This window comes from Eutrema salsugineum, unplaced genomic scaffold (genome assembly GCF_000478725.1).
Source record: "Eutrema salsugineum unplaced genomic scaffold, Eutsalg1_0 scaffold_3, whole genome shotgun sequence".
NCBI classification, from domain to species: Eukaryota; Viridiplantae; Streptophyta; class Magnoliopsida; order Brassicales; family Brassicaceae; genus Eutrema; species Eutrema salsugineum.
The window spans coordinates 13,265,820-13,291,719 of NW_006256756.1; the positions used below are offsets into that span (position 1 = coordinate 13,265,820).

At 31.9% G+C, this 25,900-nt stretch overlaps 2 protein-coding genes across 8 annotated transcripts; one reads left to right on the forward strand and one right to left on the reverse strand.

Moving 5' to 3' along the window:
• The first annotated feature begins 5,094 nt into the window (after positions 1-5,094).
• LOC112085234 lies at positions 5,095-7,597 on the forward strand. 7 transcript variants are annotated; one of them, XM_024154412.1, is made up of 5 exons: positions 5,313-6,077; positions 6,213-6,515; positions 6,612-6,650; positions 6,755-6,931; positions 7,022-7,595. In XM_024154412.1, exons 1-5 carry the CDS (start codon positions 5,972-5,974, stop codon positions 7,324-7,326), a joined length of 930 nt encoding a protein of 309 aa, XP_024010180.1. In that variant the 5' UTR covers positions 5,313-5,971; the 3' UTR covers positions 7,327-7,595. The 7 variants fall into 7 exon arrangements, with proteins under 7 accessions (XP_024010174.1, XP_024010180.1, XP_024010176.1 ...); XM_024154406.1 differs by adding an exon at positions 5,095-5,305 and having other exon boundaries at positions 5,836-6,077; positions 6,213-6,650; positions 6,746-7,597; XM_024154408.1 differs by having other exon boundaries at positions 6,213-6,650; positions 6,746-6,931; positions 7,022-7,597.
• Positions 7,598-9,117: 1,520 nt separating this feature from the next.
• LOC112085440 lies at positions 9,118-14,160 on the reverse strand. The gene is made up of 7 exons (XM_024154654.1): positions 13,974-14,160; positions 13,439-13,535; positions 12,382-13,310; positions 11,731-12,208; positions 10,993-11,648; positions 9,832-10,896; positions 9,118-9,752 (listed from the first exon to the last, which is right to left on the reverse strand). The coding sequence occupies exons 1-7, from the start codon at positions 14,158-14,160 to the stop codon at positions 9,118-9,120; spliced, it is 4,047 nt and encodes a 1,348-aa protein (XP_024010422.1).
• Between the last annotated feature and the right edge of the window lie 11,740 nt (positions 14,161-25,900).

Genomic DNA, 25,900 nt, shown 5'->3' on the forward strand with positions numbered 1-25,900 from the left:
GGTCTCAACCCAATGATAAGAGAGACATCTTCAGGTTGGAAAAATTCTCTTAGAAGAGGCTCATCCCATTGCTTCGTATCTTAACGGATAAAGGAGTAAACTAACACTCCTGGGTCCTGAAGTCCGATTTGGGGGGGTTGCTCTTGGTGGACGGGCCCTGGCATCGGGGATCCAAGGCTCACTCCACACCCTCGTATTTAGTCCCGACCCTATCGTCTTCCTTAGTCCCATTTTGAGATACGGTTTTGCAGCCAACATACTCCTCCATCCATAGGATGGTGAGTAGACATTTCGATCCTCTAACGGATCTGATTGTCAATAATATCTTCCTCTTAGCACCCGAGCCAGAAGAGATGAAGGGTACTGAATGAGTCTCCATGGTTGCTTCGCTAGCAAAGCTAGATTAAAATCATTTAGATCTCTAAAGCCAAGGCCTCCCATGTCCTGTGGAATACAAATCTTGTTCCGCTGCTAGTTTGTTTTGAACTCCACCAAAAATTGGCAATGGCGCTCTGAAGTTTGTCTGTAACCCCTTTAGGAAGGAGAAAACAAGACATGACGTAAGTGGGGACGGCTTGAGCCACTGATTTAATCTGAATCTCTTTTCCACCCTTGGAAAGAAGTCTTGCGGACCAATTATTAACACGATTACTAAGGCGTTCATGAACAAAAGAAAAGACCTTCTTCTTTGATCCACATATTTGCTCAGGTAGGCCTAGGTACATGCCCATACCGCCTTCTGTAGAAATACCTATGGTATTTAACACTTCGTTTGAGATCTGGGTCCACTCTATCTCCAAATATGATGGATGATTTCCCCGGATTAAGTTGTTGTCCCGACGCCATTCCATAAGTGTTTATGATTCGAAGAATCTCCGCTCCTTGTTGGATATCCGCTTTACAGAAAAACAGGCTATCATCAGCAAAGAGAAGGTGGGAAACTGGGGGACTTGCTTGAGCTATTTTCAGCCCAGAGATTCGCTCCTCTTCCTCTGCTCCCTTGAGGAGCGAAATAAGGCCTTCTGTGCACAGAATAAAGAGGAAGGGGGAGAGAGGGTCCCCTTGCCTTAAGCCCCTCGACGGTTTGATATTACCTTTAGGTTCTCCATTAATAAGGACCTGGTATGAAACTGATGAGATACAAAACATCAGTAAACTGACCCATCTCGATGAATATCCTAACTTGATTAGGAGAGCTTGAATGAAACTCCATTCAATTCGGTCATATGCTTTGCTCATATCTGTCTTGATAGCCATAAAATTTTCTCTACAATTTGTGTTGCTTCGGAGTGCGTGAAAATTTTCTTGCGCAACAGAATATTATCTGTAATAAGTCGTCTAGCCATGAAGGCCGATTGTGTTTCTGAAATGATGTTTGGAAGTGTCTTTTTGAGTCGTTTGCATAAAAGCTTGGAGATGATCTTGTAACTGACGTTATACAGGCTGATTGGGCGAAATTCCCCCATTGCTCTAGGTTTGTTTATTTTTGGGATTAGACAAATATTTGTCTGGTTAAGTCTAGGATCAAAAGTTCCGGAGCTGAAAAAGTTTTTAACCAGTTTAACAATATCTTGGCGAATAAAAGACCAGAATTTTTGGTAAAATTTGCTTGTCATACCATCAGGGCCAGGAGCTTTATCCGGGTTAATATCGAAAAGCGCATCTTTAATTTCTTTCTCCGACGGATCCTTCAAAAGTAATTGATTTGTATTATCTGAGACTTTCTCGGTAATAAACCGGAGAGAATTTTCTGGGTCTGAGGGGATAGACGAGGAGAAAAGGTCTTGAAAATATGTAGAGGCCACTTTTTCTATTCCTCTCGCATTTTCCACCAAATGTCCGTTACTATCCTTAAGGGAGACGATGCGGTTCTGGCTCTCCTTTGATTTATAAATCTATTATTAATAAAGGTTAAAGCTATATGCCTCCAAGAATGTTTATATATAATTTAAAAGTTCAATCTTATTGGTATACATTAATATTTAAAATTAAGAAAAATTTCTAAATTTTAAAATTATATTGTTAACAGAAAAATATATTTATAAAAAAAAATAAAAGTTGAAACTATATGCCTCTAAAAACATCGACATAAGTTTTAAAAAGGTTAATTTTATTAGTCCACATCAATATCTAAAATTAAAAAAGTTTCTAAATTATAAAATTACATTGTTAATACAAAACAATATAGGAAAAATTGTTAGCTAAAATTATTATATTATTAATAACAGTTGAATCTATACTATTTTCAAGGTATCCACATCAATATTTAAAAATTCATTTTTATTCATATATGAAAATTTTAAATTATAAAAAAATCATAATTATAATATTATGATTAAGAAAATAAATTAAAATTAAAGAAATCTCTATTAACAAAAAACCCAACATGATATTAAAATCTCCATTATTATTGTTTAAGTTACAAATTTAATTTATTATCTATTAAAAATATATGCTATTTATGCAAGTTTAAGATACTTGATTTTAAAGCTTTTCACGTAAAATTTTAAATAACTAATAATTATGATTTATATTCATCTATTTTTTTCACATATACAAAACATATTTCTACATAATCTCATGTAATATATTTTGCAAAAATGATCAAAAATTTTTGTTTTGTATATTCGACTTGGAATTACAATAGATTAATGTAGAAGTTCTTAGTTTTAAGTTGTTCAATTTGTTACTTTATTTTTTTAAATTTGTATGTATTAAATTGTATCGGTTTTGCCTACTTGATTATAAGTAAAAGAAGTGAGAATGAATATGATGAAACAGAATATAATCATACAAAAAACATTAACAATAAGTGAATATCATATATTCATTGAAAAAAAATATAACAAGAATAAAAATGAACATGATGAAAAAACATTTCATTCTTATTAGAAGAGATGACTTATAATCATTGAAAAATTATTTAAAAGTTTACACTACCAATTGATAAAAATATATTTAATTCATAAACTTTGTTTGATTTTCTACATTTCATATTCAACTATTGTTTTGGTTTCAAATTTAAATTTGTTATTAATCTCAAAGCAAATATTTTATTTATTAGTTTGTTTTTTTAATTATTATATCAAAATAAAAATTTGTTATTGGTTAAACAAGAGAAGAAAAATATTAAATATTAAATTTTATTATTTTTTATTATTTTTAAAGAACACATATATAATTAGAATAAAAGTAAAAATGATGAAAAAAATTTATCTTCTTGATTCAAAGAAGTGAATGTATAATATTTTATCATCATGTCAATACTATGTTTAAAATTACCATTTGATTAATTTGTAATAATTTTAGTTGGTTTGAATATATTAACTTATAAGTGTTTGACCAAATAATAAGTTTTTAAATACCACATATTGTATATAGATTAAAAAAAAACTGATAAAACCTCACAATTTACATAAAAATTATTAGATTAACACCATAATATTTTTAATATATTATTAAAACACTAATATATAAAATTTATATCTTAATAAATATAACTGATTGCATATAATTTTTTATCAACAAAAATATCCACGTATAGCGTGGACGCAAAATCTAGTATATCAAAGAATTATAATAAGTATTGACTTAGTGGTTTGGTAATTTTGTTCTTTTGGCTATATGATTGTTTTTGAGAGTAGGTTTTTAAATTGACTATATAGATTATACATATGTGAAAATAATAGTATGCTATTAAAAGTGACTGTATAAATGATAACATGGGATAATAGAAAGAAATGAGTTATAAATAATCATGTAATTTGGTAATATAATAATAAATTATAAATAGTTATTGACTGATATTATTAATAGTATGCTTTTAAAGTTGACAATGCACTATGCACATATGCAAATAATAGAAAACTATTAAAACTGACTACGTAAATTATATACTGTATTAGTGGATAATACGAAGGTAGTATCTAATATTAAAATAATAAATACCTTTACATATACACTAATTAAAATCTAATTATGTAAAAACACATAAATTAGCTTGTTTAGTTGTTGTCAAAAACTTGTTGGACGTTGTTAAGATATGTTAATAATTTTATTGAAGATAAAGATATAAGTGTTTTTATATATATGAGATATGTGTGAATAGTAGTATTATTCAAAAACACAAAATACTACTATTTAATTGATAAATGTTTAAATAGTATGAAATACGAAAATATGTTTAAAGACACTATTAAAATGATGTTTGACCAAAAAAAGAAAAGAAAAAGACACTAATTAAATGGTTAAAGTTAAAAAGCCACCAAATAAAATTGTATTTAGTTAATGGAAGCTGAATCTATTAATATTTACATTAAGACAAAATTTGTAAATATAGTATAGAAATATTTTAGTTAAATGATTTATGCGTGAAAAGGAAGAAATTGATGTTACTATCTATGTTAAAATACATTTAGAGATATACTAATTAATTTTATGTGAAAAATAGTTTTTTGTACTTATTAATTAGATGATGCATTTATTGATATATGTTAAATATTTTTTAGGGGTAAATATATTAATACTTTTAACTTAAATATATAAATACTTTTATAAAAGTATAAATCTATGAATAGTATAAAATTTATGGTGGTATCTACACTTAAATACGATATAAGAATTAACTAATAGATAAAATGTGCTATATATATATTTTTTAAAATATTGGACCATTGTATTTCTTGGTATTTGCTATAATATTTTGCGTAAAAATATAGAAACAGTATTTATGAAATATATATATATATATATATATAACAATATGAAACTTGCTGTCAATAATTATACTAAATTACATTCAAAAATATACTATAATTAGTGTTAAAAAAGATATATTAATTAAATTATAAAAGTCAAAAATTGCACAAAATAGTTCCATGTGTCGAGATACTTTAATAATATTAAATTGCTACACTACTATAAATTCATTGGATTGAGAAGAACATAAAATCAACAAGTTTTTGAGAAACTTGATCATTGTCTCTCCTTCCAAATTATCTTATTTAAAGAGAGAAAACCTATGACAAAAATATAGTATAATATAAAAAGGATATAAAAATACAATTGAGTTTTCTCTCTAGGAGAAGAGAAAAGAGAAAAAGAGGCTGCTGTTTTGTTCATGCGTTTCGTTCTCCAAAAAAAAAAACACAGAGCCAAAAAACAATCTAGCCTCCTTCTCTTCTTCTTCTACCAGTCTCTCTTCCCATCTCAAAAACCCTAATTTCTATTCGATTTCTCTCTTTTGAAAACCCTAATCGTTTCCTCCATTCGCTTCTCCTTCCATCGCTTCCCGTTTCCTCTCTCGGTTTGTTTTTTTTTTTTTTGCAACTTTCATCTTTCTCCCTCCTTGGGTAGGAAGCCATTGTTTCGTTTGAACGATTGCATCTAAAAAACTCCTGCATATTCCGTTTAGACGAATAATCTCCGTCTTGGTTTGGTTTCGTTGTCGCACCCACCGTTTCAATTTTCTTATTCCGGGAAAAAATTTCTGGTGATGCGTTGAACGAATTTCTCCGTGGTATTGATTCTAGGGCTTAGGCTGATTAATATCGGGAGTGATAGTCATATATAGAAGATATTATTGCGTAGGGATTTTAGGGTTTTCTGGTTTGGTGCCATCACTGTAATTGAGGCTAGTTCCTTTATTGGTAGGTTTATCGATAGCGATTATGATCTTCGAGCATCTTTAAAATCATCCTGTGGGAGAGACGGTTTTCTCGTCACTGATTTTCGTGTAGCTTTGAGACGAATCATTATTTTTTGTGGGAAATTTTGGATTTTGAGATTAAGCAGACGAATGATTGTGATATCTTCCCTGCCCTTTTGTGGTGTTAGGTGATTAGAGGGTAGCGAGATATTCAGCATTTTATATAGGAAGACGAGGCTTTTTGGTTATATTGTTCTTGAGGGTGAAAAAGGCCAGAGGATTTGCAATTTCGTTCTTTTATTCTGATGAAGTATAGCTTTACTGATGGAGAAACGTGAACCCTCTTTAGTTCCTGAATGGTTGAGAAGTACAGGGCATGGTTCTGGTGTTGGGAGTAAAAATCACATTCTATCATCTTCTTCTCGTTCAGGTATGTTTGAGTTCATAACAATATGTTTGTAGGATTTAGTATTTTGACCATAGCTTCTTTATTTGGTAAAAACATTGTTTGATTGATTTGAATTGCATTGTGACCCTATTTTCCTTTCCTTTTCGGTTGGTTTAGATTCTTCCTTGTCACATAATAGCAAGAGTAGGAATTCTAGGAGCAAATGTGATGTTGATTCAGCTCGGTCTCCGTTTCTCGATCGATCTTCTTCCACCAATGCACGGAGGGGATTTAGTAATGGGTCTACCAAAAATGCATATAGTAGTTTCAATGTCAATAGGAGCCACAGAGATAAAGACCGGAGCAGGGAGAAGGATACGTGGAGCTACATGGATCCATGGGATAATGACAATCCTCAAGATGCCTTCTTGATTGGTAGGGATCAGGAGAAACTGAGACGATCACAGTCAATGACAACAAGTAATGTAGAAGTATTTATAATTATTTATATATATAGTTTGTTAATGATTGTGTATTTAGATCACACATTTTTTTTTTGTTCGTGCGTTTCACCAGAAAAAATGAAACGTAAGCTTGGACGACCTCAGAAAAAAGGTTCATCTTCGTTGATTGCTCCAAATAAAAGTGTTTTTTAAATAAATTACATTTTAAGACATTTACGTGTTATAAATTTGCTTACTATTAACTAGAATTTGTAGGTGGTAATGCTAAGAACGCACGATATGCTCCTACCAGTGTAACTGATATAGACCAACTTGGAGGTTTGTTCCGTTACAATATCAATGAAGTTCCTGATCTAACACCCCGGGAATTTGTAATGCACAACAGAGACGAATGCATATCATGCGTGAGAGGAGAAAAAAAAGAAGCTATTGGTTTGATCTTCTTTTTCATAATTACAATGTTTATTAATAATTATACGTCTGATTTACACTTATTATTTTTTCCGTTAAAAAAACAAACAGATCTTTTGGCTACTTCTATCAACACCGAAGAGTTTGCTTGCTTTATTGCTACTGATTCTGAGTCCAATATAGATAATGATGAAGACTCTATGTCGGAAAGTGAGGATGTGGAAAAATCGAGGTCTGGTAATAAAAAAAAAGGAAGACCCAAAACACGTGCTAAAATCTCTGATTTTTGTGATGAGGATGCAACAGAGACCGTTGTTACTAGAACAGATTTATTGGAATCAGTTAGTCATGTACTGAAAGATGGAGGTTATGGTTTTCATTGTACTAATATATTTCATTCAACACATAATATATAACTACTGTGTAATTAATACTAAGCAATGAATATTATTTTAATTAGGTTATTACGACGATGGTGATCCTATATATATATGTGGTAATTGTAAGGCTTATATGTGGTATGGAGAGAGGTTGGGCAAACGATATCGACGTGGGAAGCCTATATTCTCCATGTGTTGTGGTCAGGGTAAAGTCGTTCTTCCACTTCTTAAATTGGAAAGTGTTGCAATTTAGCAAAAGATGAAGTTTTGAAAGTGTTGCTGTATATTTACTTATTGAGATCGAGCAACACAGACTATTTTACTAAATATAATCTTTTGCTAAATTGCAACACTTCCCATAAAATAATATGATTTCTCTCTATAGCTTATGTTATTTGGACAATTTTATGTTTCAATATTTTATGAAATGACATATTCATACAACATCATAACAAAAATGCCATTTATGTAGACTTTTACGTTATAACTTTATGTATATACTTGAGCATTTTTCCTTAAAATTATATGAAACAGGAAACCTGAAAAGTTAAACGGTTAGTTGCAAACATAAAGTCGCATAATCTTCCCCATAAAAAAATTGAAAAATGTGAAAATTGATTATTATTGCACACATTATAAATACTGACTTGAGGGTTTCTTTTCAAAAAACTTTAAAATATTTTATAAGTACCATTATCGTTTCTGAGAGAATTCATAAGAACATGGCGAACACAAACGAAAAAAAATTCGGTGAAAATGGCTTGTTGATCATCAATCCCCCACCATTGGTAATGAGATTCAGTGTCGTGGAACCAAAGTCACCACCTTCACCAACAGATTCCGAGATAGAGCAAGAAGAATTATGGGAACAAATACACTTATTCACCGCATCAAATCAGAAAGCCAAACAGAACACTCCTCAGGTAATACATCTTATTCACTAAAGTTTGTTTTAATCATGTCTTACACAATGAATTATAAAATCTGTATATTCTACTTATGGAGGATGACAAAGGCAACACATCTAATGAGACACCCTAATCAAGTTGCACAAAACGAAAACACGACCTGATTCTAGATCTGGAGATAGGGTTGAAGTGCATGCGTTGCAGTTGTGTGGAGACAGAAATTCGACACATGGATACCGCCGAATAGGTACGTGATCAGAAATATATTTAGATCTAAATTAAGAACAGTTGTCTAAAATCTATGTTATTGAGTCATTATAGTTTGTTATTGATTGCCCATTGAACTCTATGTTGTAGAAACAATTCATGTTTAAATATAATATTGGGTAAGTTCAAAGCTATATAATTTTACAAAAATCTAAATCGGATTGTTTGTGTCTGTGTTTAAAGGGAAAGGAGAAGAAACATAAAAAGAGGAGATCTGGAGTTTAATCAAGAACAATATCAGTTTCAAACCAATTTCATGTTTTTTTTTCCTGTTTGCAATGATCACTTTTGAAGACAGTATGTACTTGGTTTTATTTTCTAAAAACTATTAAGTTTATTTCGATGACATGATAATTTGGTTTTGAAGCATTCTCGATGAAATGTCAATAGATGCCCAATAATATGCTACAACTAAAGTTTGGTTAAAATATGTTATCGAATAGAGTTTATCACTGGAATATCCGACTACAGTTAAAAATCAGAGATCAAACCATTAATACATGAGATCCAACTTAGTGAAAAATCAAAAAACGTTAAATCTATTAAAAACTATAAAACCGAATGTAATGGACTTGTACAATAAAAAGAACTAACATATTTCGAGATACATAGAGACAACATATCACAAAACAAAACACAGTAAAAAGAAATATCATATCTTGTCAAAAACCTCCTTGTAGACGACATTCAATGTTTTGTTTTGTGGTTTGTTGTCTTTATCGGTGATCAATATCTTCAAACCTTCTCTTGATGTAACCCTCGATACAGCGACATAGAGTTGCCCATGAGTAAAAACCGGTCTTGGAAGATACAAACCAACCTTTTCGAGTGTCTGTCCTTGGATTTTGTTTATAGTCATTGCAAAAGCTAATGTGATAAGAAACTGCTTGCGTCTCATCCTGAAAGGAAGTTTCATCTCCGAAGGAGAGAGGAATATCCTAGGAATCAGTACCTTTTCACCAACCTTGCTACCTGTTATTATCTGAGCCTGGAGAACATAATTAGCCATCTTAATAATGATGAGTCTTGTGCCATTACACAACCCATTCTTAGGGTCGATATTTCTTAAAAGCATTACAGGAGTACCCTCTCTCAACTTCAGGACATGATTAGGGAAACCAGACATCTTGATACTAGTTAAAAACTCTTCGGTATAAATCATATTGTTGGAATCACCTTTATTCTTACTGGCTACACTCTCTGAGGGTACTTCAGATGCATCATTGTAATTAACAACTTCTTCAGTCGTATCAATGCTATCACAGCTAAGATAGGTCCTTTCAACACCTGTTATATACAAAACAACCGTTGTATTATATAAATATAAACAAATAAACTAAGAGAAATTAAAACAAAATAAACATACCCGATAACTTTGAAAGCATATAATCATTTATCGTATCTACATCATCGGTTATTGGACTCAGTATGACACGGTCTTGGAAAAATTTAGGATCAGTCTCTTTCGAAAACGAACTCCCATATTTTTCTTTGACGATCGTTTTTATAGGATCTTTACAGTCTTTAATCAACAGATCATCAGGAATATCAATCACGGCTTCACCACTACCATCGTCATTTATCGTACCATCACCAATGTCTAAGATCCACTTTGTAAAGGCAGCTCGTTCAAGCATCGCACGACTATTATCTCCAGCTATAAGTCGCATGTTCTGTGTAAGTCTCAACACTCTACATTTGTACCACAGAGGTGACGAATTCAAAGTGGCCATAAGTATCTCTGTCTTCCCGGCATTTGGAATCACTGGCAATATTTGCCTAAAATCCCCTCCTAAAACAATGACCTTATCACCAAAGGGCTTATCAACTTCTAATATATCACGCATCGTTCTATCTAGAGTCTCGAAACAGTCTTTACTCATCATCAACGCCTCGTCCCATATAATGAGTTTAGCAATCCTTATCAGGTCGGCAAGATTCAACTCCTTCTTGATTGAACAGAAGGTAAACTTATTAACCACAATAGGGATTGCAAATCTTGAATGCGCAGTTCGGCCTCCTTCTAATAACAACGCAGCAATCCCGCTCGATGCAACCTTGAGAACAACATCACCTTGGGAACGTAGAGCAGATCCTAATAGACTCCACAAATAAGTTTTACCAGTACCTCCAGAACCATAAACAAAGAACATACCTCCTCTGTTCTTATTAACTGCTTCTAGTATCTCATCATAAACACTTCTCTGTTCACTGGTTACAGTGGCTAACATCTGCTCGTTTCTTACTCTAAGAGTTTCACGATTGTAATTCCTCTCATCCCGAATAAGAGGATTATCACGTGACTCCAGAGTAATATCTTCAGGAAACCACATAGGTGTGAATTCTTTTAAGGATCTCCCACTTACACGTAAAAGAAGTTCTATTTCGACCAGAGTAAAGTCTTTAACTTGCTCCTGAGATAGACTAACAGCTACACAATTTCAAAAAAATTACAAAAGATAAATTAGCTATCAATATCTTAAAGATATATAATAACAACAACGCAAACAATAACTATACGACTTACTTTGATCCCTGGCAGCTTTTCTGTAATTATATATGATGTCATCTGATAATACCTGCCATGTAGCATCCCAAACTCTAGAAGGAATGGATATACTTTGAGTAGTGAGCAGGATCACAAAAAGACGACGGAGATAACTGGCAGAAAGCCACAAGCCGCCCTCATTGATGGCCTCAATATATTCTTTGTCATCATTCAATAATCCATACGCATAGCAAGCGTCTTTGAACGAAGAATGTAGAACTTTGTTGACCGTTTTTATATCATCAAAACTACGTGGTCCTTTGACTAAATTAAGCAGAAGCCTTAAATAATACGCTTCACCTGCCCCAATGGGTACGTACGTGATTCTACCAAGAGCAACTCTCCTTGATCGTGGCGTCCATATTCTCTTTGTGTTATTCCACACAAATCTCGTAGGAAATTGCGCATAAGTTAACGTCCTCGCCAATTCATACATATCGTTGCACTCCATCCAAGCAATGAATTTTGACGTACCAACTAAGACACGATTAATAACCTCGTCACCTGGATCATCCTCGTTGTATATGACCATTTGCTGATTCGGTAAATGAAAGGGTAGTTTAATTACAGAAACGGTGCGATGGTGAGTATGATTACGGAAAATTCTCCACGTAGACTCCGAAGGTGCTACATACCTACATAGAAATACATTATTAAATAATGGAAGATTGGAATTTCAAAGATATAAAATATGTGAACAAAATGTTTAAAACATACCTACAATTGAAGTGTTTCTTAATCTCGTTTTCCTTATCATCATTCTTGACAGTTGCACGAATGTAGTCAGCACCTTTATGAATATATTTGAATAGATACTTTACTGATCGAGATTGTACACACCATTCGACGTTGATATGAGCCCTATAAAGCAGTGTGAGACTCCTATTATAAGGAACCACAAATCCATGATCACATTCAATACCCTTTTTAACGATAACTTTCTTGTCATTACGTCGCCTGTATATAGGATATCCAACATCATCTATTTTAGTGATCGAACTGTAAGGTTTTGGAAAATACTTTGTACATTTTCCTTCAGCCATGCAAACACTATCCTTATTCAAAGCACCACATGGTCCATGCATCATGAAATCTCCTACTATCTCATACAACGCTGGATCAATATCCTTGTCAGGAATCTCAGCACATATTATCTTATCAATGTCATCACCAGCTGGTAGCTTGTGACCAGCTTCTAAAAAAGAACGATGTGTGCATGAGGTAGCCTCCGTTTTTGAAATTCAATCGTGTAGATCGCTGCAACGAATAAATGGTAGTTTTTAAAAGATTAGTTAGCATGATCATCTAGCAATTTTATGAACATTATTTTGCTAAACGAAATAAGATACTTAGTTTAATAAAACATACCGGCTTTTACGACACCTAACACATTTTCCTTGGTGAGCCTGTGCATGAGATCATCTAGTTTCATCTTGAACACTCGCGTACATATATCTGGTCTATCCTCTTGCTTCAAGTTATGTCTTTTTAGGTGCCTGGTAATCTCAGGCCATTTGGGATTACACGTAAAGGTTATGAAAAGATCCGGAAAACCAAAATGCTGGCAAGTAGTCATCGCATCTAGATAATGTTGCACCATATACCTTGTACCACCAGCATAAGAAGAAGGTATAATAATACGTTTACCCTTGTCAAAAAGATCAGTGTCACCTTCATCAACAGTTTTTTTTATTTTGTCATAATTTTTGAAACGAAGTTTAGACTGATTCATTGATATGAAACGTAGTCTATTAGTCTCAATCATCGTGTACGCATCCACTAAAAACTGCTGGAACAATCTTCCAGATAAAGGGATGATTGGTGACTCACCAACCCTCTCTTGTATGCGGTAAGCAAAAAACTCTTTCATAGTAATATGCAACCTTTTCCTCCCTTGGGTATCTACAAAACCAATATCGATACCAAGTCTGAACCCGTCCTCACCATAGGGAAACAATAATGGATATTGCAAAGGCAGATACACAGGATGTAGTTCACTGATCCTTTTGAGATTCCCAGTCTTTTTACACTCGATGATGATATCACGTGCATCTACCTGACCATTGAAATCATTAGGTATCAATGCAGCAACTTCATTAGTAGCTGGTAGATTCTCAGTCCTTCCATCGCTTTTCCTGTCACACTTTAAAATTATCCTTAACCGGCTTGTATCATCATTAGGATCAAACCTTTCTCGAACGTTTCGTAATGCATCCACATGTTTGTTATGTTTATCTAGCATATTTTTTATTTTCTCAACAACCTTCCCTCGCAATTTATCATCCGGTCCCGTTTTCCTGTAAAATTTTTAAAATAAATTCTTATAACAGTTAGAACCATATAACATTTAATAACAATACATATATGTTTTAAAATTGATCTCAATGATTAAATTTAATATAAACCAAAAGAATAATAATCTTACCCACAAGCAGCTATTCGGTTAGATGTTTCATTTGCGGTATCATATATATATAGCTGTAAAAAGGCTGGTTCTTTTCCAGGAGGTGGTAGCAACTCCCCTATAGAATGGTAGTTCTCCCCACTCATTTGGAAAATGTAAGGACCTTTCCCGTCGTTGATTTCTTTATTTATTTTTCCTCCAAGAGAAGTGAAAGAAAACATCATATTATACGCCCGGATAAACTCACGAAAGTGATCACGCAAATCACCATCATTATACATCAATGCTAATAAGGATTTCGGAGGGGTTTTAAGAAGTGGAAGAACGACTTTACCCTGACCACAACACATGGAGAATATAGGCTTCCCACGTCGATATCGTTTGCTCAACTTCTCTCCATACCATATATAAGCCTTACAATTACCACATATATATATATAGGATCACCATCGTCGTAATAACCTAATTAAAATAATATTCATTGCTTAGTATTAATTACACAGTAGTTATATATTATGTATTGAATGAAATATATTAGTACAATGAAAACCATAACCTCCATCTTTCAGACCAGGACTAACTGATTCCAATAAATCTGTTCTAGTAACAACGGTCTCTGTTGCATCCTCATCACAAAAATCAGAGATTTTAGCACGTTTTTTGAGTCTTCCTTTCTTTTTATTACCAGGCCTCGATTTTTCCACATCCTCACTTTCCGACATAGAGTCTTCATCATTATCCATATCGGACTCAGAATCAGTTGCAATAAAGCAAGCAAACTCTTCGGTGTTGATAGAAGTAGCCAAAAGATCTGTTTGTTTTTTTAACGGAAAAAATAATAAGTGTAAATCAGGCATATAATTATTAATAAACATTGTAATTACGAAAAAGAAGATCAAACCAATAGCTTCTTTTCTTTTTCTCCTCTCACGCATGATATGCATTCGTCTCTGCTGTGCATTACGAATTCCTGGGGGTGTTAGATCAGGAACTTCATTGATATTGTAACGGAACAAACCTCCAAGTTAGTCTATATCGGTTACACTGGTAGGAGCATATCGTGCGTTCTTAGCATTACCACCTACAAATTCAAGTTAATAGTAAGCCAATTTATAACACGTAAATATCTTAAAAATGTAATTTACTTAAAAAACACCTTTATTTGGAGCAATCGACGAAAATGAACCTTTTTCTGAGGACGCCCAAGCTTACGTTTCATTTTTTCTGGTGAACAGCACGAACAAAAAAAAAATGTGTGATCTAAATACTCAATCATTAACAAACTATATATATGAAATATTATATTACGCGATAATGCAAAATATACATTTTAGCTTCTCATAATAAATTAAGATTTTGGTAATAAAAAGAATTTCGAAATAGAAAACCGCACGATAATGTTAACATTACTTATTCTTCGCGATAATATGCCTATCTTCTCTAATGCCCCATAATACTCCAATATCGAAAATTTACATTTTTCGTGATAATGTTAAAATTCTATTGAAATACTTTTACATTACAATAACGCGGATCTATAAATAATTATTTATTGTTCCAAATATGCAGAGTTAATCCTAAAAATATATCTCTACATTACAACAAATATATTATCCTAATGTTTTACGAAAACCGAAAAGACTATCGTTATATTTCTTAGAAATTGAATATTCTCCCAAAAATATGGTTATTTAACATATCATTCAAAAAATTATATCACATTTTTTTTTTCTCGTGGACAATTATACTACAATTCGTTACATAGGCGTTTTGGGGATAACTATGAACATCGAAATCCATACATGAAAATAATAATTAAAAAATCTTATTTTCATACACTGCGTCAAAAGTCAAGTTTTATTCAAATCACATACGATGTTTAACACAAACCACAAAACCTAAAAATAAAAATTAATATAAAATAATTCCTAAAACATTAGCACGGAACTCGTAACATCAGGGTTTAACGACTGGATATCAACTCTCGAAACTGATAGACCTCGAGGCATGGCGAATTTAGAATAACTTGTGTGCAACCATACGACGTAGTTGCCAAGAAACACCCTATATTATCGAACAAACGAAAATCAAATCATATTTATCGCATATACTTTACAACCATCTCATATCAAAAATAAAAAATATACCTCGTCGAACAATTATCTTCGCAAATCGAATGATGCAAATAATGACATCTTGTTTACATCCACCCAACTCATGAAGAAAAGTTTCAGCATAATCACCTTTCAAAAAACATGATAAACGTCGGTTCCTAAAGTTTCCCATCAAACAAATATCAGTCTGAGTTAAACTTAAAAATTCGTTTTTTAAATTCTATTAACATAAAATAGATTACCTTTCGTTTTCGAGATCAAATCTTATTATAGGCTGTCTAGAGTATCCTAAGGATCCAATTCTATCGTGAGAGTTTCCAACGTTGACAACCTTACCGATTAAATCTGTTTTTTAAAAAAAAAAAATATCAAATAATCAATATAGTAATTGCATGACAAATCGGTAATTAAAAATACACAGAATACTCACCCATACAGTAGTTAAAATCAATAGTCCCATTCATAATATCTTCGAAAACAACGAACGAAAAATAACCATTGATATCTAAAGTATAAGAGCTTGCACATGTTGTATCACTGGTAAGTTGAATCATATAAGGATGTGTACTTGGCTTAAATTCACCAGTAAGAGGCAATAGATTAAATTTTATTAGAAGAACCCAATCACCCTCGTTACAAATCCTCGAATACTTATCATAAAATTCAATCGGTGCAGTTACATAAATCTTCTGTCCCTGAGAAGTATGGAATCAAACATTCAGACATTTATCATTACAAAAACTAAAATATAATAATGAAATTGATGTGTTATACCTTCCAGTCCCCCATTATAAAGTCTAACGTGCGGTCACATTCAGGAAATCTTTTAAATTTATGTAAGACTTTCAACTTAGTTTTCCATATATGCTTGGTAGGATCGAGTTCGGAAATTCCAAACAGATTTTGATCATATTTTTTATATACGGCGGCTATAGATAGTAAATAAGCCATTTAGGTTAAACGCAAACCCAGAGCCTCAAAACAATTACAACGATTACGTCCAAAGATAACTTAAATAAACATAGCAGAGACAATTCTTAAACCAAACTTTTGTTTCCTATTTATACAATTTAAAATAAAAGGATATATCGAATATTTTACATTTTTGAGATACCTTAATGCTTATTTTACATTTTTAGGATAACATAGGACCTTGATAGAAATTTTATCATGATCACAGGGATACCGTTTCCGATTTGTATTAGGGATCTATTATAATATACTATTATAATTATAACAATTTTCCAATTGATATTAGGAATATATCGGAGGTGAGCCATTTACATTGTTATATATAAAAACGATGTATTAGCATTACCGAGTTATATATGATGACTACTTTTTAGGTTTTATAGGCACTACATCATGTCGATCGCTGCTTGTCTTTTAGCAATGAAAAAAACATGACTTACACCAATGTCTCCGATATAACTCCATCAATTCAACTACGCCGTATTCGTGTGAAAATACTGCGTATGTTCGAGCACATCGGTGAACCTGATAACACTTTAGATTTGGTGTTGGTTGATAAAAAGGTATTCCGGTGACTTTATATTTTTCATGCATATCACGTCTCTGATATACATATTTTTTGTTTTTTAGGGTGATAAAATACATGGATCAATATCAAAAGGGTTTATAGACAGTTTTACATCAGAAGTGAAGCAAGGAGATTCAATTATTCTGTACCGTTTTGGTGTAGTCCCTGTCATCGGAGACTTGAGGCCGACATTGCACAATTATAAAATAATATGGAATTCTCAAACTTATTTTTCAAAGCTCCCTTTCTATGATACCAATAACTACCTAAGTATCGTTGAATTTGGTAACATACACAACAATCTCCGAGACCCATTGTTTTTCGTTGGTATGACTTTAGATAAATTAATAAATAATAACAAAAAATATATGCTATTTTATATCTATAAACTTTCTTAATGACTAACTAATTTTTCTATTAGATATAATTGGACATGTCGCAGTGATTGGAACATTTAGTCACAAATCCTCCAAGAGCCAAAGAAAGTGGGGTAATGTTTACGTGGAACTCCGTAACGAATCGTAAGTTTTTTAAATATGTTTCTCAATTGCAATCACTGTAATTATCAATTTTTACTACATTATATGATTATTATATGCCCAACAGAGATGTTAGATTGCAAGTGTTATTACGGAACGACTATGCACATGACCTGATGACTGCTTTATCACAGAAAGAACACAAAATTAACATTTGTGTTATACGTTTCGTGCAACTGTTCAAATTTGCACATGCTTGGGCAGCGATAACTGCATACGATTGTACCAAAATTTTACTAAACCCTAACCTACCCGAAGTCGAGAGAATGCGGACCACAATCACGGAATCAGACAATGGTGTTATATTAAACTTTTGAATAGTTTCTTTTTTCGCATGTTTTATTTTCTTTTTTTTATATGTTTTTATCATTTGATTCAATAAACGATGGTACTATATCAAAAATCTCCTCATATTATTATTTTCGTATACATTACTTTTTTCAATTTCTAAAATATATGTTTATTATATATATGCATATTTATTTTCCTAGTAAAATATTATAATACTTTTAAATCAACAACAGTGTCAATGGACTATGAACACAATTTTGCATTGAAAACAAAAAGTGACACTCTTTGTAAATCAAAAACAATACGCTAAAATGAGTTTGCGGAACAGATGAATTTTATAGATATTGAATATTTTATTTATTACAATAAAAATAAAAAATAGCTATGTTGTTCAAATACACAACCTATAAAAAACGAAATAAAAATTTAATATCTCCTACGGATACTGATCTTCATATTCATCATCCAAAGGGGTAAAATCAACTGCAGTTTCAAGCCTGATACAATATGACAATATTATAAAATCATAAAATAGATGTCAATAGAATACATATACAGGATATAACATCAAAATTGGAATCTACATACCTCATCTTTGCTATTGCCACTTCTGGAGTAGGAGGATCCTCGAGAATATCAGATATGAATCTTTCCGATTCAACTATCCACTCATCTAATAACATATACATATTCAGTATGCATGTGGAAACAATAAATCTGTTAAACTTCTAATTAAATGCCATATTGAATAGATATTAATAGTTAATATTTACGTACCCCTCCACCTATTGAAAGAGAAAAATCGCAATACAATAATATGCCTTGAAGACTTATCACGATTCGTCCAAAGTTCTTCAAATTTCATTGCCAAGTTGTCCCAAGCAATACATTTCAAGGAATTTCCACTGTATATATTTACACCAACATAGAAGATAATTAGCATATTTTAATATATCAAGAAACCCAAGTCTGACACCAGATACTCTGAGGATAAGTTGTACTTACCCGAGATCTTCGAGTACAAAACGAATAAGTGGACGTTCTGTGGGTGTATCCGATGTATCGGACATATGAACTCCTATTTGAAGTTTCTGAACAAAAGTGACAACCCCGAGAAGATCAACTGCAAAATCAAACAACTAAGTTAGAAAAAATTCATTTCTCAGTTAATGAGATAAACCAAGATAATAACATGCATGTAAGATACTTACCAAGATATCGTTCTGTTTGAATCGACGCAAGCAAAATATATGAATGGACAGAAAGAGTATATTTCTCTGGAAGACTTTGGATCGGTTTTCTCAGTGATTGTATCCTCGTTGATACGTATATGATATACTTGGATGTGGTAATCTGTCGGTAACTGCAAAATTACCAAGAAAATACCACTCTCCTTCGAGCAACACATCCTCGAATTTGTCAAGTATTTCAAATGGCATGGTACACAGGATGCGATTGTCCTACACAGTTTTAGTAAAAAAGAATCAATAAACGATTACATTTCCAAAACATGAACAAGGATAATCTTTTAAAATCTCATAAACTTACAAATTCATCAGCGAGGACTAACATCCGATTAGGGCAACCAATGAGAGTAAAGTCATAATAATTTCTAACTATTTGGACACATATACGTTGCCCGTTGTTTGTCTTCTGAAGTTCAGAAACTCTATTACATGGAGACATTCGTTGTTTTTATTTAGTTTGGAGATGAAAGATGATAAAAATGAACGTTTCTTTTTATAAGACGGAGACAATGAACGGTTATGTTTTAAAACGCGTGTTTAAAATATTTTAGAAATGACGATTATGCTTTTAAAGGCGGGTTTTATATACTTAAGCAACGATTCGTCAAAACTAACAAAATTAAATGACAATTTCTAACTAAAATTAACTATTTTTTTGTTAATAAAAAAATACGATAAATATATATAAGATTCATTTTCACATAAAAGTTTATTTTATTATTTTATGATAAGGTAAATTTCCCTTCGGAGTTACAACGGATCAAATGATGATATATTCGTTGGAAATATTCCAAAAATAAATTTATATTGAACATTTAAGGAATAATATCAAATTTTACTATTAAAATTATGTAATATATATATGTAAATAAGCTAGGGTTGATCCGTGAGATGAAAGAAAAGAAAAACATCAATTCATAAACATTATAAATATAACATAATTCCAACTCGGAAACCATGTTTTGCTTTTTGTTATGACGGTAAACTATAGGAGACTTTTTGATAAAAAAATACGATATTAAAATAAACCCTAGTAATTTCATTAATTATAACGAAAACATTTTAGTAATCGTAATATGCCATATGAAATTATTAAAAAAAAAAAAACTTAAAATCCTAATGCTTAATTTATGAAATTTATAAATTGGCTAGTCCCATCGCATGACATGCATCCTTGAAGGTAGGATACACGATACCAGCAACAGTCCTAATATCCTCATAAGAACATGAGCCCTTTATAACAGCCAACAAAATCCTGAGATAATAAGCCTCGTCAGATCCATCCGAACAATCTGCTATAACACTGACTCCAGGGTCACCAATGACACGTCGTCTCCATAACTTTTGCTTACGATCCCAAACAAATTGACTTGGAATTTCTGAATACGTAAGCATCCTAGCTTCCGGGTATTCTTTGTTGCAGTTCATCCAAGCCGTGAATTTAGATGTTCGATTAGGACCAAGATTCTCGCCTTCATCAGTCATCACAATCTCAGATTCAGGAAGATGGAAAGGCAAAACGTTTAGACGAACACTTCCACGTGTATTTGCACCTACGAAACATAATTAGATCTAAGTTACAAACCAATATAAATATGAAAGCAGAACTTAATAAACACAAAACGATATAATGTTGGATGTATAGTATATGATATCAAGTTGGATGTATAGTATATATCGCACCTGATGAGTTCATTATAGAGGTATAAAGAAAAAGTACGCAGCAAAGAATAGAATTAACCATGATATGACGCTACATCTATATATAACCGAGTATTCTAGGGTTTTATTATAATTTTGGCATTTTTTCTATTGGAAATTTGACATTTTTGTTTTTATTTCATAAATATTTGACATTTTTGTTTTATTTCATAAATATACGCACACGTAAATACAACAGAATAAATCTTCTCTAGAATCTTCGAGAATCATTAAAACTGAATATATAATTCATTTGTTACATATACTGGATACTTATTCGTACAAATATTATGATCGTAATATATATATATATATCACGATATTTATTTAACTATATCGTGATATATATACATTTTATTAATTTTGATAATTACAACAAAAAAAGGACAGAGTTTAGATTTATATGAATCGGGTCGCAATAGAATCAGTTTTCAAAGTCACGACAATTTCCAGGACGTTATGTATATGTGTTCAAGGATAAACCTAAATCCCAAAACAACGCTTTAAAAGGTTTATTGATTATAACCCCACTATCATATCTAAGAGAATAATAAATGAATTATCGACATAATATCAACTTGATAAGCATAATAAAACAAATGTGATAAAAAATGATTTACAGACAGGATGTGAATATGCGATACACGCGATGATTGTAAACATAAAATTGAATAGAAATAAATCATTTTTAGAAAAGAAAAACAACTCTTTCAAATTGAACTCTTTCAAATTAAATAAAAATTAAGTAAGCATAAAATCTAAATCATTAATATTCTCAATAAAAAAGGTTCTACCAAAACTCGAAACATAAAATATAAGATAATATAATAGCGAACTCATTATCACTAAACATCCTATGACATAAAATTATTCTTCCTTCTAGATCCAGATGTTTTGACAGGAGTAGGAATGACGTCAGGATCCTCACGATCTCTTTTAGAACCCACAGGAGCTGTCTTCTCGAGTGTGACATTTGTATTTAGTTTAACAATGTCATTAGGAGCATCACAGTCACTTTTAGAAGATGCAGGTACAATCTTCTCGATAGAAACTTCTGCATTTACATCGACACTGACATGAGGATCATCACAATCACTTTTAGAACAGGCAGGCAGAGTTTTCTCAACATGTGATCCTCTATCTTCATCGACGAAGGTTTCCAAAAACGGAGGCTAAAAAAAAAAACATATCAAATAAATAATCCGTTATGCATAGTTATATATCCAAATATCCAGACAAAATAAGAATCAAAAGCATACCTCAGAATAGACCTGACTACAGAACGTCTGAATCATGTAGTCATCAGATGTAAACCGGTCAACCGAAAACGAATTCTTAACCTTTTTGACATTATCTTCAGTTACAACAACCTTAAAAAGGAACTCTTTTCCTTCTAGATCACGCAGTGATTGAGGCAGTCCAGACGAATTATTCTACAAAATATATTAGAAATATTTTAATTGAGGTATATAATTATAACGCTTATCAAATAAAACGATAAATGTACCCCAACAGACTCTTCGAAAACTTCCTCGGTAGTCTTCTTAAACAATTTTTGAGCAATTTTTTCAAACATGACAAAGACTGCCGTCCCTCCAAAACCATCGTCCACGTTCAACAACAGAAAGAAACTATAAAAGAATAATTAGACAATTAATTTTATAAATATAAAAAAATATACGACGTAATGATTGTAAAAGTATGTGGACGCCGAATTCAAAGAATAGAGATTGACTACCTAGCAACAACTTCAGACTCATAAACATTACTATTGCAATTAATGCATTTCCAAGACGGCGGCGAAGGAGCATGGTCTCTCTCGGGTATAGGATGAACCTTTTTTCACATTTCTTGCATGCTATGTAATACTACGAATTACTATTGGCAACCGAGCGTATAGTCGCCAATGTCACATACTTACCAACCTGCTTACTCGAAACAATCAACGACAACCACCGATATACAAAATTTTTTTATAAACATAAATAATAGAGTATCACATATTCACATACCGTATCGATCGAATGTATAGAACTCAACTTTCGCCTAATATTAGTTCCCAAAAACTCATTGTTTAATGAATCTTTTGAATCTACACCCGAATCATCTTCGTTAGGAATGAGAATATACTTATCTTGAGGCAACCTAAAGGGAAAAAATACAGAAACTAATTATAGTAGAACGAACATATGTACAAATAAAACCGTACTATAATTCCATTGAATAAATCCTTACTGAGATCGGAATTTCGCCACAAGAGGACAAACTGGATCAAACAAAATCTGAGTTGTATTAAAAGCATTTGAGACGCTCATCTCACCTAAAAAGTATAAATAAATCGATGTATCAGAAATATATATAATCTATGATAAAACTGGTCATAATCGTCACTAAAACTGAATCAGTATAAATCATTAAGTAATATACCTCGATAGTTTTTGATACACGCAAGCCTTATAATAACCACAACGACGGATGCGCAATTACGTTTAACATAATCAGCAACTTCTTTTGCGTAATCAGCCCATAGAGTACATGGTAATTGTAGATCGCTGTTATAATTAATACATGATCATGAGTTAAATCATATAACTAAAAAAATAACACAAAATAAAATAAATTATTAAATTAGAACTAAGTATGTTACCTATCATCCCTAAGATAAATCTTAAGTCTAGAACGACGTTTTCCTTGAGCCATAACGTCCTCAACATGACCAACTCTTACGATTTGTCCGACCACGTCTTAGCGTTTGTAATAAAATAACACGAAACGAAAGAACCAAAACAATTACCGTGTCATAAAAAATACCGTGTCATAAAAATATTTAAAAAAATATGCGTCTCAGTTTAGATATGTTATCGATCAAGTAGCCATTGTCCAAATCAGTTGATAAAATATCTGGAAAACTTTTCATATATTTCTCAGGAACCTCTTGAGGAAAATCCAAGCATACAGAGACAGTCGTAGTTGCATAGAACACTATCATGAAAGGCGTTTGTGTAGTTCGATACTCAGAATTATACTCAACAACCTTAAAAGTATTGATAAGCACCGATCTCCCCTCGACCAAATCTTTACGAAAAGATTTAGCGAAAAACCTTTCAACAGTTGCTTGTATTTGTATCCTATCACCCTAAGTTCCAAAGGACAATAAAAAAAAAATTAACCAACAAATAATTGGCTAACTGAGATATTCATAAATTATAGGACTAACCTCTTGATCAACCAAGACCATCTCAAGTGAACACCCCCCTCTACCTTTGAATCCATCCCAAATCTTGAGGATATTAACTTTGATAACAAAGTTATCAGAGCCAGGACGTAAATCCCTAACAAAAACATTAGATGCTGATTTTCTTTCAAAAATCGACATAGTTTAGAGCAGACGATATTATAACAAAGAGAAAAGATTGGGAGAGATCCAGACGAAGAATGGGTATCTCTATATATAGTAGGAGACATGATATATATATATATATATATATATATATATATATTAGACTTAATTCGGATATGATTTACAACTTTTTAGAATATACATATATCGCAACAAAAGGTAAAGACGATCAAATATTCTATTTTTTTTTTATTTTTAAAATGTTAAAAACGATAAAATATTCTAATTCTCTGTATAAAACAATAAAATAATACTCAAATAATATCGATTTAGATATACTTTAACGGAAAATTAACATAATGAAATTAAATTCAATTTTGAAAAATGGCAAACATTACAATAATTGTATATACAAAGTAGAAAATATATTTAATAGATAAATAATTAGCGATTTAGACAAACAATTTAAGGAATTATTCCTCAACGATGTGTTTAAGTTACTAAAAACGATAATACATATCAAGAATTAAGTGTAACAATAAATTAGATAAAATGGGATCAATCAAAATATCTTTACAGTTTATCATTTGTATAATTTATCCTCTGTATATAACATTTACAATTCTTAAATAATATATTGCATGAAAGAACAATTATTAGTCTAGATATAAAATGAACAATTTCTATGATATATTGTAAAAATCGCGCACACACGCAGAGATATATAAGATAATTCATATGAGAAGAAAATGAAAAATAACAAACTAAAAAACTGCAATGTAGTTTTACACGATTTAAAAAAATGCATAGGCTGTTATTCCAAGATTTATGTATTCGCGGAATGGAAATCAATATCGATCGGTTGACACCAATGCCTCCCGGAGACGTACTACTTCAGGAATAGCTGGTGCCAACATTATCCGTGTGTAATTGGGAGCCGCTACAGCCATCCAATTACCTTAATATCACAAAAAAATTGAAATAATTAATAACTTAACAAACACTTATAGTTTTTATATAGTTATATATATATTCGAGAAAGTATCATAAATTCCAGCCTTAGAATACCTCAAATGATATCAACTTTTGCAGCCAGAACGATACATATTATCATATTATCATCACAATGCGTCAAACCATCGAGAAAATCTCGACCAAAATTACCAACCAAACGACATGGTAGACGACATCCTCTAATAATTATAAAATAAAACAATCAGCGGAAAATTGATTGTAAATAAGTAGCTCTGAATTCTAAACTGTGTGATAATACACAATATCTCTGATTCTCCAATTCGATATATATCTCGTTCATCATGTAGCTTTCAAAAGGATATTGTGGATCAACGTAGTTTCCAACAGTCATAACACGTCCAATTAGATCTTAACGGTAAAAACATAAAAGGCAAGTCAACGCTATAGCGATTTATAACTTACAAAACATAATATGTGTCATATCACAAAAACATACGTAATACACAGAGCTTACCCACACAACTGTTAACGTCGCAGGATCCATCTATTATATACTCGAACTCGGTAAAAGAAAAGCAACGATATGAGTTATCCATCACAAATACACCGACCGAAGTTTGCAGTTTACAAAACACCAAAAGAATGATAAACAACTCTATATATACGTCGTATCATATCTCAATATATATATTTATTTTATTTTAATTTGATAAAGTATAAGCAACGATAAGATTAC

Coding starts and splice junctions, on each gene's coding strand:
- LOC112085234 (XM_024154406.1), top strand. CDS start 5,972: ATGGAGAAACGTGAACCCTCTTTAGTTCCTGAATGGTTGAGAAGTACA. Junction 6,078..6,212: donor ATCATCTTCTTCTCGTTCAG/GTATGTTTGAGT, acceptor CGGTTGGTTTAG/ATTCTTCCTTGTCACATAAT. Junction 6,651..6,745: donor TGGACGACCTCAGAAAAAAG/GTTCATCTTCGT, acceptor ACTATTAACTAG/AATTTGTAGGTGGTAATGCT.
- LOC112085440 (XM_024154654.1), bottom strand. CDS start 14,160: ATGGATAATGATGAAGACTCTATGTCGGAAAGTGAGGATGTGGAAAAA. Junction 13,536..13,973: donor TCCTGGTCTGAAAGATGGAG/GTTATGGTTTTC, acceptor ACCATTCTATAG/GGGAGTTGCTACCACCTCCT. Junction 9,753..9,831: donor TATGCTTTCAAAGTTATCGG/GTATGTTTATTT, acceptor TGTATATAACAG/GTGTTGAAAGGACCTATCTT.